The 15,122-nt window shown below is 45.9% G+C and overlaps 4 protein-coding genes across 9 annotated transcripts; 2 read left to right on the top strand and 2 right to left on the bottom strand.

Moving 5' to 3' along the window:
* The first annotated feature begins 7 nt into the window (after positions 1-7).
* LOC108600059 (axoneme-associated protein mst101(2)) lies at positions 8-4,840 on the top strand. 2 transcript variants are annotated; one of them, XM_033293856.1, is made up of 4 exons: positions 8-294; positions 350-3,080; positions 3,111-4,468; positions 4,525-4,840. In XM_033293856.1, the coding sequence occupies exons 1-4, from the start codon at positions 264-266 to the stop codon at positions 4,701-4,703; spliced, it is 4,299 nt and encodes a 1,432-aa protein (XP_033149747.1). In that variant the 5' UTR covers positions 8-263; the 3' UTR covers positions 4,704-4,840. The 2 variants fall into 2 exon arrangements, with proteins under 2 accessions (XP_033149747.1, XP_017842892.2); XM_017987403.2 differs by having other exon boundaries at positions 350-4,468.
* Positions 4,841-4,881: 41 nt separating this feature from the next.
* Positions 4,882-12,730, bottom strand: LOC108600060 (centrosomal protein of 135 kDa). 5 transcript variants are annotated; one of them, XM_017987406.2, is made up of 12 exons: positions 12,404-12,730; positions 12,219-12,345; positions 12,009-12,161; positions 10,598-11,948; positions 10,330-10,540; positions 10,149-10,264; positions 6,289-6,414; positions 6,011-6,164; positions 5,829-5,935; positions 5,512-5,767; positions 5,142-5,327; positions 4,882-5,077 (listed from the first exon to the last, which is right to left on the bottom strand). In XM_017987406.2, exons 1-12 carry the CDS (start codon positions 12,575-12,577, stop codon positions 4,916-4,918), a joined length of 3,123 nt encoding a protein of 1,040 aa, XP_017842895.2. In that variant the 5' UTR covers positions 12,578-12,730; the 3' UTR covers positions 4,882-4,915. The 5 variants fall into 5 exon arrangements, with proteins under 5 accessions (XP_017842895.2, XP_017842894.2, XP_017842897.2 ...); XM_017987405.2 differs by having other exon boundaries at positions 5,829-5,950; XM_017987408.2 differs by lacking the exon at positions 4,882-5,077 and having other exon boundaries at positions 5,296-5,767; positions 5,829-5,950.
* Positions 7,508-9,871, top strand: LOC108600061. The gene is given in 6 exon segments (XM_033293429.1): positions 7,508-7,535; positions 7,802-7,851; positions 7,853-8,244; positions 8,367-8,704; positions 8,762-9,440; positions 9,690-9,871. Coding segments are annotated over 6 exon segments (1,512 nt in total). The 3' UTR covers positions 9,715-9,871.
* Positions 12,731-12,784: 54 nt separating the features above from the next.
* Positions 12,785-15,054, bottom strand: LOC108598878. The gene is made up of 7 exons (XM_017985639.2): positions 14,561-15,054; positions 14,344-14,498; positions 14,145-14,289; positions 13,679-14,086; positions 13,342-13,615; positions 13,172-13,278; positions 12,785-13,112 (listed from the first exon to the last, which is right to left on the bottom strand). The coding sequence occupies exons 1-7, from the start codon at positions 14,958-14,960 to the stop codon at positions 12,817-12,819; spliced, it is 1,785 nt and encodes a 594-aa protein (XP_017841128.2). The 5' UTR covers positions 14,961-15,054; the 3' UTR covers positions 12,785-12,816.
* Between the last annotated feature and the right edge of the window lie 68 nt (positions 15,055-15,122).

Consider the following 15,122-nt stretch of genomic DNA (forward strand, 5'->3'; position numbering starts at 1 on the left):
CTCTTTACAAGTCCTTACTGAAATTTGTATGCCTCTTTGTACAATGTTTGTATTACTTAGTGATCGATAGTGGGGTAAACTGCGGGCATTTGATACTCACATTATAAAATAAAATGTTTTAAAATAGTGTACACAAATTTCTCGAACTGACAAGCGATTGTGTAATGCATGAAGAAATTACTTTCCATATAGCACTGTAACGTTGAGCTTTACATTATATATTATATTACTTTTTAAAACAGGCCAAACTGCAAAAAGTGTTTATGGATTGGAGACATCATAATAAAAGATACGGTAAGCTGAACGTTCTACAAACAATGAACTATTATCTATTTAGATAAATAAGCAGGTCGCTGTTACTTACTGGAGCAACGAGAGCGCATATCGATCGAGGGGCGTGGCAACGTATATCTGAAGAGAACGCAGACGCAGGTGCACGAGCTATATCGACGCAATCTGGCCAAGGATTCGGTGCCAGTACAAGCGACTTCCTCCTTGAGTGGGAGCAAAATAGTCAAGACCAGCTTACAAGTGAAAGCGCTAAATAAAAAGATCGAAAATGAAATTGACAAATTGAAGAACTTTCGTAATTGTTTTCTGCACGATAAGGCGAACAATCCAGTGAATCAGGACCTAGTGACACTTAAGGCAATTCAAGCGACTAAAAAGAAAAGTTATAAGCATGAACATAAACAAATTACAAGCAAACAACAAGAGGAGCAGCAAAAGTCCGAATTGGAATCTTCACCCCGCCCAGATCAAGCCTACTTTCGAACCATGTACGTGATTCCTACGCCCAAGCAAAGCGTAGACACAAAGCTGAATATCAAAAAGGTGGCAGCTGTGGACAGTCATCTGGTGCCGGAATCCAAGCAGGAGAAGCGCATTAGTGGCGGCTGTGCATTTGGCAACGTTGAGCCCAGCTCAGTCTATAATTATGATTATAATCGTCAGCAGCCCATTGGCTTTGGCTACCGCTGTCCGCCTTGCCCAGCCTTCAATGCATCCTGCTGCCCTCATCACTCACCTTGCATAACACACTGCCTGCCAGGGAACTTTGCGCCCAATCAGAGCTGCCAATACGGCTTGAACTCGGCGGTGTTCCATCAACCAGAATGCAATCTTTTCTGTGGCAAGAACACAGCGCAGCGTTGCACAACGGATCTGAATACCAACGAGCTGGTGCGTGGTCGTTATCCGAGTGCTATGCCCGATTGCAAGGGTAAATGCAAGAGCAAGAACACGCCTTGCAAATGCTTTCTGCCCAATGCTGATAAGTGCAAGCAAGCATCAGCAGCGCCTTCGCTTAAAGATAAATGTGCGGCCATGAAGCAACAAGAACAACAGGAAAGATGTGCTGCCCTGAAGAAACAACAGCAACGCATGCGCAAGGATCAGTGCTTTGGGGCCGAGGAGAAAATGATTGTGAGCAATTATATGCCAGCGAAGCCGTGCCAGGAGGATGAAGACTACACAGCTCTGGAACAGCCCCATATGCATCGTCAATATTTTGAAATGTATAAGCACGAGCAAGACAGATCTGCCGAAAAGGATTCTAGCTGCTCCGTCTCTGACGTGGACATCAGACCCACGTACACAAAGTTGCCCAACACGAATAAATTCGCAGCGAACAAACGCTCACACTTAATCGACTCGTTGACAAATTTAAAATGCGACTATGCGGAATCCCAGGAATCTATACCACATTATATAAAGCAAGATCCATGTGTCATGATGGCAGCCATGGGCAATTCACATAAGGACTCCAAGTATCCACCAAAAATGCCACCAACATCAAGACAACAATCACCTGTGGCAAATCGACGAGAACGCCAACAGTCGCCCAACTTTGCCAACAGATCTTATACTCCTCCGCCCAAGCAAGTTGGTCCAAGCGCAAACTGTGCGCCGGGATGTCGCAACCCAACACCCACTCTTAAGTTACGTCCGGCATCCCCAGCGGCATCTCAGCGTCAAGGCTCACCAGACAGAGCTCCATGTGACCCTGCTAGGTCACGCCAACAGTCACCTAATTGGTATGATGAGAGATGCTCACCCAAGCAGGCAACATACAATCAACAACAGTCTTCCAGGCCTTTGGAGAGGTCGTATGATGATAGATCCTCAGCTAAGCACGAAGCATACAATCTCCAGTCATATCCTTCAGAACATGCGCATCCACCACCGCCACCAGTTAAAGTGACCACCTCTGAGGAGGAGTGCGCCAGTACCATCCGAAGATGCAAGGAGCGTCATCCGTCGCCTGGCAATGCCAAGCAGAAGCATCCTGGTAAACAAACGGGCGACAGACCAGCACGTTGTCGCTCTAAGTCACCTTGTGTGCCTGGTTGTATCGACGCTAACAATCATATGTCACCGCCTACGCAAGAAGGACGAGCAGCACAAAATGAGTGTCGATCACCGAAACCAACTTGCTTCCAAGAGCAGAGCGAAGAGCGTCAACCAGGAAGGCATCTAGGACCAATTCAATCTAGAAGTCTGAAGCAAATACCTGAAATGTTTTCTCTACCGAAATGTCCCAGCTCAGCTTCAACAGGTAGACTGCGTGAAAGATCCAGGGAAAGAGGTAATCAAGATTGTCGGGAGTCTCCAAAACGAGGTAACCCTCAAAATTCGAGCAATAAAACTTGCTTCGACACAAGTCTGAGATCCGAAGAAAGTGAGGATATGTTGCCAGCGCGTCTTAGAGAGCGCATAAAGGATAGAGACTGCAATCAGTCGAGAGTTCCGCAGGAATTGTTAACAAACTTGCGAAGTCAATCACCCAATATCTCATTCTTCGAGAAAAAGGTTTCGACTATTAAGCGCGAGGAGCGACAAGAACATGGTGAAATCATATGTGACGAGCGATCACGATCGAGGAGCCGCCGACGACCAGCGGAGCGAACACAAAATGTAACCAAATGTGCAGACTCTTATAACAATGAAAGCAGATCTTATGATAGTCCAACTCATCAACGTGTTCCATGTCAAGATGACGCTAGCTTCTACGCGGATAGTTCCAATGCACTTCAAAAAATAAAAAGACAAGCCAGAAGTCCTCATCAATCTCCTGATAGATCTCAGGGTCGTCATCAATCTCCCGATAGATCTCAGGGTCGTCATCAATCTCCCGATAGATCTCAGGGTCGTCATCAATCTCCCGATAGATCTCAGGGTCGTCATCAATCTCCCGATAGATCTCAGGGTCGTCATCAATCTCCCGATAGATCTCAGGGTCGTCATCAATCTCCCGATAGATCTCAGGGTCGTCATCAATCTCCTGATAGGTCTCAGGGTCGTCATCAATCTCCCGATAGATCTCAGGGTCGTCATCAATCTCCTGGAAGATCTCAGTGTTTTCCACAAAATGAAACATATAGTCAAGCACCTGATTGCCAAAAATATCGAAGCCCTGCTCCTGATTACAATGCAAGTAGACTAAAAAGAGAGAAATCTCCTGAAAGATCTCAAGGTTGTCCACCCTGCTCATCATCGCAGCCATATAAACAAAATCAAACATATAGACAAGTAACTGACTGCCAAGAATATCAAAACCCTTCTCTTGATTACAATGCGAATGGACAAAAACGAGGGCGACAAGTTGAAAATTCGTTGTACGACTCTAACTGTGCGGAGCCTTACCGCAATGCTGAAAGCGCTTATACAGATTGTGCTACACCGAGACATAATAGGCCCCAATGTCATAGCTTGAAATCATATCCCTCAGGGAATTCCAGATGCAAATCAGAGTGTCAAGACGTGAGCTACAACTCGCAATATGAGTCCACCAGGAATGAGGTGCAACCTTGTGGCGATTACTCTGACAGACAAGCAACGAACTTTTCAAATTGCCAGGCAGCATATGCTAGCAATGACAATACTATGCAATATTCGGAGCCTGCTACGTTTGGAAACTGTTATCAGGATAATCCAAATACATTCCAGCGAGAATGCTCATCACGCAATGTGCAGAAAAGTAATTCTGATAGCAATATTAGAAGACAATGCGCATCCGAGAAAAGCCAACACATGCCTGTATCTAGTCCATGCGAAGAACCAAGACGTGAAGAGCCTCGCCATACAAATGACAGAGATTGCCGCCCAGCCAACTGTGGTGCGATGACTCTGTTTAATCCAGAGTTACATTCCACAGCAGCCTACGATCAAGACTATTGTACTTCACAAGACCCAACTGGCTATGACCAAGTCAACAATTATAAACAACCAAGGAGCTGCTACCAAAAACAAGATGACTGCGATTATAATTCTACGAAAGCTAGGCCAGCGTTGGTTTGTGAAAAGCGCACACGTTCGGTGACCTTTGAGGATGAATGTGGCGTGACTGAGAAGATTAATTCGGTTGAGCACTGTCATGAAAGCATAGATTGGGAGGGATTGGTTGACGACAAGGACTTTGAGGAGGACATGAAATACAGCGATGATGAAAACTTGATGGATACGTGCAGTAAGTTAATTGAGTGAAGTACTTGATGCAAAACTTAACCAAATCGTTTTATTTAGGGTCTAGCAATACTGAGCTAACCTGCATGGAGTCCGAATATGAGGATGAATACTTGAGCTGCGACGAAAACAAATCGGCACATGTCGTCGATAATCTGCCGCCCTTCACCGGCTGCCCATGCATGTATAAGAAATATCTGAAAATGGTAGGGATATGTAAGAACAATCGCAAAAATTAGCCTTAAAATAGTTTTTAAATTGTATATTTTTTACAATAATTGGTGCATTTAAACAATATTTTAAACGCTTAAGCATACTTAGGCATAACAAATGCAACATTTTATGAATAAAAATCTTAGAAATGCTTGTGCACAATGTACCTAACATAAACCTGTACCTGAATAATTCAAAATAACAGAAGGACAAGCACCAACAACAGAGTCAGTTGCAGTTACAGCGTTTTCGGTGGCGTCTTGGAGCTTAAGTCCCGCGAGCGTGCCTGACAAAAGCGATCCTCGCTTAGACCTTGCCGCAGCTCGCGTGCCTGCTGTTCATACTCATTGGCCAAACGCTCCTGCTGATTACAACGCGCGCGCTCCTCCTGCAGTTCATTCTGTGTAAGTTGATAGAGAATTGTTAAAAAAGGAGTTATTGCATTGAATTTGTGGCATAGTTACCAGTGTGCTCTCATGCAGCTGTCGCAAACGGTCCATTTCGCATTTGGATCTGAGCTCATCCTCGTCTTGTCGCTGTTTCTCGCCACGAATGCGCTCCAGCATTTGCTCTGTTGTCTCTGTGGTCAGCTGGTTCAGCATCGACTTTTGTTGCAGTTCGCTGCGCAGCTTTTCGCATTCTTTTTCCAGCTGTAATTGAATTTCGTTGTTGGTTGCTTGGTTGCTCTGGCTAACAAATTTCAACGGAACTACGCAAAACTCTAAATGCAATTGTAACTACGGTTAGCTGGCTAAATTAAACTCAAATATTGCTGCCGCAGCAACGCCGTTAGTAATTGTGGTAATCCGCTAAGCAACAAGCTGAGAAGCTCACCTTTTTGCGTATTTCGTTCATTTCATTGAGCTCTGCGTTCAGCTTCTCTTTCTCCACATCCAACTTATCACAGAGTTCTTTGCGCACATCCAATTCTATTTTATGATCACGTGCATTCTCCAGCTCGCGTTGCAGGCAGCGCATTGAGGCTCGTGTCGCTGTCAGCTGCATCTCCAGATCATCTATGGTGCACTGGCGACAAAGCAGTTGATCCTTCAGTGAACGCACCTCGCATTCCAAATCGCAGATTTGTCGTCTGTAAATACATATATTATATTTAATAAGCCATTCAAGGCGCTAGCTGAGTTAACACTTGCTTGAATTCTTCTGCCTCGATTTCCAGGCTACGATTGTTGCCCTCCAGCTCCACCTGATCGTGCGTTAGATTGTGATAGTAGTCGAGCAGCTCCTCCCGTTCCTTTTCCTTGAATTCAAAGCACTGTCGGTATTAATTTCCAGCTCAAATGCACACAGTTCTTAGTTACTAATTATATGTTACCTTATTCATGAGCAAGTCCTCTGCCTTTTTCACCTCTTGCACATATTTGTGTAGCTGCTGCTTCATATTGATTACCTGCTGCTCCGAATCTCTGAGCTTAGTTTGCATTGTCTTGACATCGACTTGCGCATCGCTGAGCTTATCCGTTAGGCGTCTGCGGAATTAACAACACAAAAAGTCGTTATACTTTAATTTGCATGTAAAACTGCCCGCCACTTATGCAATGCCATTCGGCTGTTGAACTGAACTGGATTAATGACAAATTCATACGCACTCACCTATGTTCCGCAATTGCCTCGTCGCGGCTCGCTTTGAGTGCCACAATCTGTTGGCGCAGCGTTTTGCTCTCCGCCGACGTCTCGCACAGTTCGCTGTCGCGCTGACGCGTTCTGGAAGTCAGTTTGCTGCAGGAAATGAAAAAAGAAAAGCAATAGTTAGAACCAAAGACTTGCACAACAAACTTGCAGAGAGCGAGAGATAGAGAGAGAGAGCGACTAACTTATTTACATGCCAGACACGTCGCACACACATCCGCGAACTCAAACTCAAGAACAAAGCGTGGCCCTGTAGACGACCCCATTGGCGTTAATCATAACTGCCAGACAGCTGTCACTCTCAGCTACGCACACGAACCAAAGCTCAAGTGCACGCAGCCAAAGAATTAAAACAACAAGAGAGCAAGAGAGCGCAGCGCGGCTGCGACGCTAACCAGAGCGCATGCGCGCGCAGTCGCCGTCGTCTTTATGTTTAGTCTTCAGTTGCCTACGCAGGTGAACGGTTGTGTGTCTAGTCGTCTGTTTCGCTTTGGAGCGCAGTTCTGCGTGGTGCGCGTCTTGGCATTGGTTAATAATAAAATCGTACATTGCCGTCTCGCTATAAATACGTTAACCTTTGGGCTAACTACAACAACAACAATTAGCAAGAAAGGTGTTTAATGGTCAATTAAATTTTTTTTTGGTTTCGCTGGAAGTTAACAAAGAACGCGTCTTGGACTCATGTTGCGCACAAATAACAAACTGTTTTTTTTTTTTTTATATTTGCTGTGTGCGCGTTAATGCTTTGTTCTTAGGCCAAAAGGCAAAAGCAATAAGAAGATGCTGCTTTTGTGGCATTAGGGTAAACCTGTTGGCTCTAAGTTGTTACGACAGCAAGCAACCCAAAAAAGACAACAACAAAAATAAAAGAGTTAACACTAACAGCAACAAAAACTAGCGTTGCGGTTAGGCTAATGCATTATTTATAGACCCGGCAGCAGAAAGCAGCAGCTGTTTGGTAGTTGCCAGTTTGTTGTTGTCGCTGCCGCTGGGAAAACTGGGGAACTGGTGCACAGTGTTGCACGCTTTTGTTCACTTGTTTCGTCATATAACCAGCTAGCTAACCAGATTATATAAACCTGCGCTGGCAGAAGATTTCTGATAGACACTGTTGAGCGGGCACACTCACACTCAGACACACAGTAGCCGCTAAAGAAGTCAAGATAAAGTTCGTATTTAGGTCATGGTTAACAGCGCACGAACGTTTACTGGTTTTTTTTTCATTTTTGTTTTACATCGAACTTGTTGTGGCCTGACCACGGTGTTGGCTAATTTAATTTGGCTAAAGCTTAAACCAATTGAGAGGCTGCTGCAAAAATCAATTCAAATTGCCAACGCTCTGGGCCACAATAGAAAAGCCATCAATCATGCTGCCTAATGAGAGAGACTTAACCAGCTGTTATGCTTATTGCTCTTGTTGTTGTTGTTGTTGTTGTTGTTGTAGTTGAACTGTAAGCCAATCGATACGTAATTACAGGTACTGGTGTCTGTACCTTTGGGACGCGCCTCAGGCAGCGGAAGCTGCTCGGTCTATTGGGCAGCGGTGCAGGCGGGCAGCGGTATTTTGCTCTGCCTGCTGCTGCTGCTGCCACAAGAGGCAACGGCGGGCATTGTGCCGCCACCCTGGAGTGATCCCGCTAAGAATCCTTGCGCCAGCATGGCCGGTGGCTGGCAGCTGCTCTACTGGACGCCGCTTAAGAAATGCTTCAAGATCTTTACGCTCGGCTATCCCTGCCCCGACACTATGGAGCTGAGTCCGACGCCTGTGAGCGCCAAGCGCAAGGATGTGCCCGCTGCCGAGTGTCGTTGTCCACCCGGCACAGCGCTAAGCGCTTTGAGCAATGCCTGCCACAAGCTCTACGAGCGTGGACCTTGTCAGCGCGGCGAGTACTTTCATCCCATACCAGAGCAGTCCAAAAGGTTAGAGCTGCAACTAGCGTTGTGGTCATTTCTTTGGTGTGAATCATTTTATAGCAGTTCGTGTGGCTTTGAAAAGACCTTGGATAGACTCGAATTTCAGATAATCACTCTTCGTTTTGCAGGTCGGACAATCGTTGGGGCAGCTGCCGGCATCCGCTGGAGTGCAGCGCGGGCATGATCTATTGGCCGGCGGACGGCAAGTGTTATCCACAGCATGGCAAGGGACCCTGCACACGAGGCAAGCTGCTCACTCTCAATGCGGACGGTCTGGCCGAATGTCACTGCGATGCAATTGGCGAGCTGTCTCCATATTTTTACGAAGTCGAGGAAACCTGCTATGAGCACTATACCAAAGGACCCTGTTCGACGCCTGGTCACATCTTTCTGCCTGGCGGACGCTGCGACTGTCAGCGGCATTTGCCACATTATCATGCGCCACATCAGATGTGCTATGAGCTGGGTAGGCTTAGGCTAAAGCTAAATTGGGTACAGCAATTGATAAATTGTTATTTTGCAGACACGCCTGGACCTTGTCCGCCTGGTCACATCTTTCGTATTCCGGACGAGTTGAATGTTAGTGATGATGAGTCCAGCTTGCTGCAGTTGCTTCCACGCGCCCAGTGCCTCTGCAAGGAGGGCTATGTGCCCTGGAGCGATGGCAGCTGCTATCGCCTCTATACACGCGGCCCCTGTGCTCCCAACGAGTTTCTGCTCAACTCCACCAGTTGTGTGCGCAACTTTTGCGGCAAGAACCGCCTCTACTTTCCCGCTGAGGACTCCTGCTATCGCATTGGTTCCCAGGGTCCCTGCGCACTACACCAGGTGGTAGTGTTTGATTTCACAGCGCGTCCCTCGCTCGATGGTATTGCATACAACGGTGTCTGCGGTTGCGCAGGCGTCATTACTAATCTCGATCAGCAGTGTGCTGCGAGCAGCGACCAGCAGTCGGACAAGAGCAGCTGCGAAAGCACACCCGGCATGGTGGAGCTAACCGGGCAGTGCCACAAGCTCTATACACGCGGTCCCTGCGGTGCTGGTCAGTGGCTGGAGCCGCTTAAGTCACAATCCAACAATGGCACTGCGCTGCTGGGCTACGGCGGAAAGGCCAAGTGCGTTTGCCGACCGGGCTATACGCCGGCGGCAACGGAGCACGGAGGCACGCACAATTGCAGTGCGCCGAGCGTGAGCCTGGCGAGGTATTTAACCATCGAGCGAGACAACTCGAAATTCTACAGTGACCTGCACTCTACTTTCCAATCCTCACCGGCTTTGGTGCTGCTCTAAACTGTCCTCAAACTCAATCTCAATCTCAAACTAAACAACGCACGTGTGATATTTTTTCCAAACCAACCCATGCATGTCCCATGCTCCTCTTCTTCTTTTTCCTATTTCCTACAGAGAGCTGTTCAGGCGCGCCGCAGATTAATCGTTTCGTTTATTTTTAGGTGGTTTTTAGACATATTTGGCTAAGGAGCACCCGACTTAAAAGGGAGCGAGAGAGAGAGGGAGTTTGTGCCATGAATGTATTACGACAGATTATGTATAGATCGCTAAGTAAACCGTATATAATACCAATAAAGATATTTAGTAACAAAATGTGTGAAATTATGCGTTCACAGACGCCTAATAGACATTTAAATAACAATAACAAAAACCAATTCAATTATTTCAAAATTAAGTTATTATAATTTGCCTTGGATTTGAATTCCATTAGTGGGAGAGAAACACAAATTAAATTAACAATAATCTTAATTCATTCACAGTCAACACAATTGGTAGTGAACCGAATAAATTTCAGGCCTTACTTTAATTAATTCCACTTCATTCATTTGTAAATCAGACTCTGCCCCTTTTCAATTTACTTTTTCATTCAAGGTTATTATAAAAAAAGTTTATTAACTTACCTGATTTGACTTTCTAGCTCCTTGACTGTTTGCTCCAATGAATTTCGCTGCTCCTTGCAATCCTTGTTTTCATATTCCAGCTTATACAAACGCTCAGTCTTATTATCCAATTGATTCTAGCATACAAATAATTGTAAATAAGTTGACTGTGCATTGATGCGTTGTTGTTAGTTGTTGTTACCATTAGCGTATCCTTCTCATGCTCCAGCGACTTGAGCGTCTGACGCAGTGCGCCAAGCTCTGTGCGCAGCTGGCTGACCTCATTGCGATTGGATTCCCGACCAGAGTCTATGGTGCTGGCACGTGCATCCGCCGCTTGACGCTGACGATCAGCAATGAGCAACTTGCTCTGGTAATCGGCTACAATACGCTCGTTCTGATCATTCAGCAAGCTATAGAAATAGAATATGAATATAATTCCTCTACTGCTCTTTAGAAAGGAAACTCACGTAATTTGCGAATTCTCACGCTTTAATTTTTCAATCTCCTCCAGCTGCGTAGCTATGCGCTCCTTAAGCACTGCTAGATCCTCCTTCAAGATCGCATTTTGCGCTTCGGTGGGATAGCGAGCTCCGTTAACGGCACGCATGTCCTGTTCCAATTGCCGCAAGCGGTCCATCAATTCCTCGTTGCGTGTACGCAGACTCTGCAGCTCCTCGGCGTGCAGCTGAACGCTGCTGAGCTGTTTCTCACGCAAAATGTCGCGTTCACAGCGCATACGTTCCATCTCTGCTCGCGCGCAGTCACGTTCCCGCTCCACGCGTTGAATGGCAGCTTGAACGCATTCGCTGCGATTGCTGTTGGTGCTGCAGGCCGTGGACGGCGTCTGCTGGTCAAAGATATCGCTCTTGCGGGCTGACTGCATGCACAGTTCGGAGCGCAGAAGACGCAGTTCCTCGTCCTTTGACTTGATTTGTTGCTGCAGAAAGGCAATCTCTGTGTCCGAGCCGGATTTGGCCATAAGTCGCAGGTATTCCTTTTGGAAGAAGTCGCGCTCAGAGCGTAACTTGATTTTCTCCTCATCCGGCGTAGCCGAGCTCTGGTCACGCACCTCTTTCTGCAGTTCGCACATCTTGGTGTGCATCTTGAGCAGCTTCTTTTTCTGCTTTTCATTGAGCAGTTCCAGCTCCTCGGCGCGACGCGAAAGCACATTGAGCTTCTCATGCAGCTTACGCTTGTCCTCATGACCAGTCAACGGCGGCGCTTTGCCCTTCAGTTGCTTCAACTCCACTTGCAGCTGCTGCACCTCCAGTTCGCGCGCATCAAGTTCTGAGTTTGCCTGTTGTTCCATCTCCAGCGCAGCCTCCTTAAGTTCATTTAGCTGCAGCTGCAGTCGCTGCTTCTCATCCTCTGTACGCAGTGCACGCTGCATGGCATCATGCATTTTATCTTGGCACTCGCGCATCTGTGACATTAAATCAGTCTTCTCCCGCTGCAGCAAATCTATGTCCTGCGACAGTGCACCCACTTCCTTGTAGCAACAGTCCTTGGCCAATGCCGCAGGCGGACGTCCTCCCATCAGCAAATCATTCAAACGTCGTATTTCACGATTACGTGATTCCACTTTGCGCTTATAAAACTCCAGCTGATCTGTGCAAGCCGTTAGTTCGTTCTGCAGTCGGTCCACCTCCTCGGGTGCACTAGTATGGGTTACAGTGACGCCATCCTTATTGGTAGTGGTAGTTTTTTGCACTACGCCCACGTTGCACTTGGTGCACTTGAGCGTCGACTGAGCGAAGTTGCCCAGCACGGGCGGCAGTACATCGCCAGAGCGCACAGTGGACACAAAAGGCTTCTTAGCTACAAAATAACATTTAATAAATTACATATATACCAACTGACGCTATTTTGTGTACATACTTGAACGCGCTGTGCCCAGCTGGGAGCGCTTAGCATTGGTAGCCGTGAACAATTGCTTGGAGAGAAATGCGTCCAGCTGGTTTTGCAATTGGGCATTGTGGCTCTGTAGATGCTCCTTGTCCGTTTGCAGGCTGCGCAAGCGTCGCTCCGCATCTACGATTTAAAAAATAAATAGCATTAGAGTTAAGAGTTTACAAGTGCAACACTTACCACAAAGCCGCAACTCGAAATCCTCGCGCTCTTTTACAAATTGCAAGTGCAGCTCATTGCACTCGGCCAGCAAACGTGCATTGTCACATTTGTAGGGCTCCACGCCCATTTCCCAGCATGTTTTCTCCTATTTTAAGTTATCAATTCCAATAATTACATTTGCTCATGCTCAGTTGCGCACTTACCTCCAATAATTCGGCCAAACTCGTTTTGGTGTCTCGCAGGCATTCTGTAGTTCTTATCAAATCTCCGAATATAGCTCCTACTAATGGCACCGCTAGCACTGGTAGTGCCTGCTTGAAGCCCATAACATCCAGCTTAGCACGTAGATCTTGAAAATCTCCATCGTTTATTTCCATTTTAATTTTTTATAGAAACTAACTTTGAGTACGCCAAGCGGCGCGTTGTTTTTCTTCAATTTAATTCGCCGCGCCACAACAAACCGCATTCGCCGCAATATTTCGATAGCATAGGCATTCGATAGCGATAAGTCTCATTAATATCGTTACGGTAAGTGCTTCACTTTAAATTTAAAATTGTTGAAATTTGATGTTTTTTCACCCGCCTATATGATCAGCATATTCATATCTATAATTTATTATTCAATAACAAAACATTGATAATTCTTAAACATGAAAGGAGCATCATGGTCTGATATAAAATTACGTTCTGGTTTCTCCGAGGCAAATGGATTTGTAGTGGGCGGCAAGGCAACATTCAAATGACGATTGGACTCATTGATAAACTGACTCATGTCCAGCGGTGCTTCATACTTGGTATACGATGTGACTACAATGGGGCATTTAAGATCCAATGAAGCACGAATAGTGTCCGGCCAAGTATCCTCCAATGCAAAGCCCGTGGAGCGATATAGACCGGAGTTGAAAAAGCAAACTAAATGCAAAACAAAATATAAATTTGTTAATCTTACGATGTGGGAATTATGTGGTTACCTAAGTCGGGATGTATAAATTTAGAGTCCTTGCAATAGTCATGATAAAGGCGATTTTCAAAATAATATTGCACAGTGCGTTGGGCTTTGCGGCATAAACGACAGCATCTACGAATAAACACGATAAATTAACGGCACATATCATTTTTAGATTATATATGGAGGCTATACCTAATCTTCTTCAATTGCTCGAAATTTATATTATTTGGATTTAGCTCTGGACCAACAAAAACCACATTTAAAGTTTGTACTGGTGGTAGTATGTGCAGTAAAAATAATTCCCATTTCTGAAATACATCCACTTCGAATTCCATCTCAGCGCCTATTAAATGTACAGTTAATTCCGATTCACGCAGTCGGTTGCAAAGTTTCAGCGCATAGAAAACCGTTAAGGGTCCTGTGGATATCTGAGTAAGTGCAGCAAATTCGCATTCATCGCTAACATCTGTGAAAGAAGATGAAAATGCAAAGTATTTTATTTAATGTTTTCTTTTTATGTTGTACTTACTAAAATGCAACTTTTTGAGTATTTGTCTGGTATTAGAGCATGCCATGGGTAAATCCTTCAGCACCGCATCAGGCAATGGTGGCTCCACACGTCCAAACTTGGACTGAAAAATAACCAATGCCTTAAACAGTTTGTAGGCGCCACACCATTGAGCATGCGTAGCACTCAGATGCGTCGCTTGATCCTTGCAATAAGCCACCTCGCCACATTGACCGCATCTTACAAGTCGCTTGAAGCGATGTTCACGACAAGTATTTTGATTACAGATGAGCGGAAACAGCAGCAGCTCCTGTTCCGTGGCGCTCAGTGGACGATTTATAAGCTTCTCGAGGTGCCGGATGCAAACAATGCGATAAGATCGAAATTGTTCAGCGTCGAAGTCGGCAGATTTATAAAATATGTCATGACCTACAAGGCACACAAATACAATTAAATACTATATTAGTTAGTTAGTGGCTATGCGCACCATTCTGTTGGACTAGCTGACGCAGTCCATAGCAGAGCTGGCGATGCGCGTGATCCTCTCGCATGTGTGGCATGCAACAGTAGTAGCTCAAGCCGCAATCCTTGCAAGGCAGCGCCTGTCTGCCACACAAATCCATCTTGCAATGCTGCAAACAGACTTTATAATCCCATGCTTATGGCCATTCTCTATGATAACTTACGTTGCACAGTGCTGTCATGAAATAGGGGCGTGGCTTATATATATATTCAACATACTCGGCCTCTTCGTCGCTAGACTCTGCATCGCTTAAGGGCGCTGTACTGAGCATCTTGCCCAGGTGGCTCAGCAGGGCTTCCCTTGGCACTTCACTGGCACCTGTTCAAAAGGACATGAAATATTACACATATATGCCTTATTATATAATATATATTATATACCTTGACCGGCCTTTTGCAGTTTGCTATTGAGACACTTGAGCAGATCATGCATTTGCTGGCTCTGCTCGTCCTGCTGGTGCACAGCAGAAATTGGAGGAGCTAGCGCAGTCGGGGGTACTACATTGGGAGTGGCAGCTGGCGCAGGTGTGGGTGCCACATTGGGGGTGGCAGCTGGCGCTTTCTTCTTCTTGCTGGTCAGCAACTTTTTCCTCAACAACTGTTGTATAATACAAATGGCGCTATCTTTGTCTTCTTCAATGATAGCGACTGATTCAGGAGTAGTCTCTGGATTTGAAGTTGAAGCTTGCTGATCCTCAACCTGCTGTTGGGCTTCATTCCGATTACATTTGTTTCTGGCCCTATTACGCACTCGCTGCTTCTTCTTATCGCTAACGTGCATAGCTTGGCTATTCTTATGTACGATACTTGAGTCTTGGCACGCGTAGCCGTCTATACGCTTTCACTTGACGCAATCGAATGAACAATACATGGGTCTTGTTCCCCGGCAACAATTGAATGTTGGCGACTAGCCCAAGATAATTAGCCAGTACAAATGTACATA

The sequence above is a fragment of the Drosophila busckii genome, chromosome 3L, assembly GCF_011750605.1.
Source record: "Drosophila busckii strain San Diego stock center, stock number 13000-0081.31 chromosome 3L, ASM1175060v1, whole genome shotgun sequence".
NCBI classification, from domain to species: Eukaryota; Metazoa; Arthropoda; class Insecta; order Diptera; family Drosophilidae; genus Drosophila; species Drosophila busckii.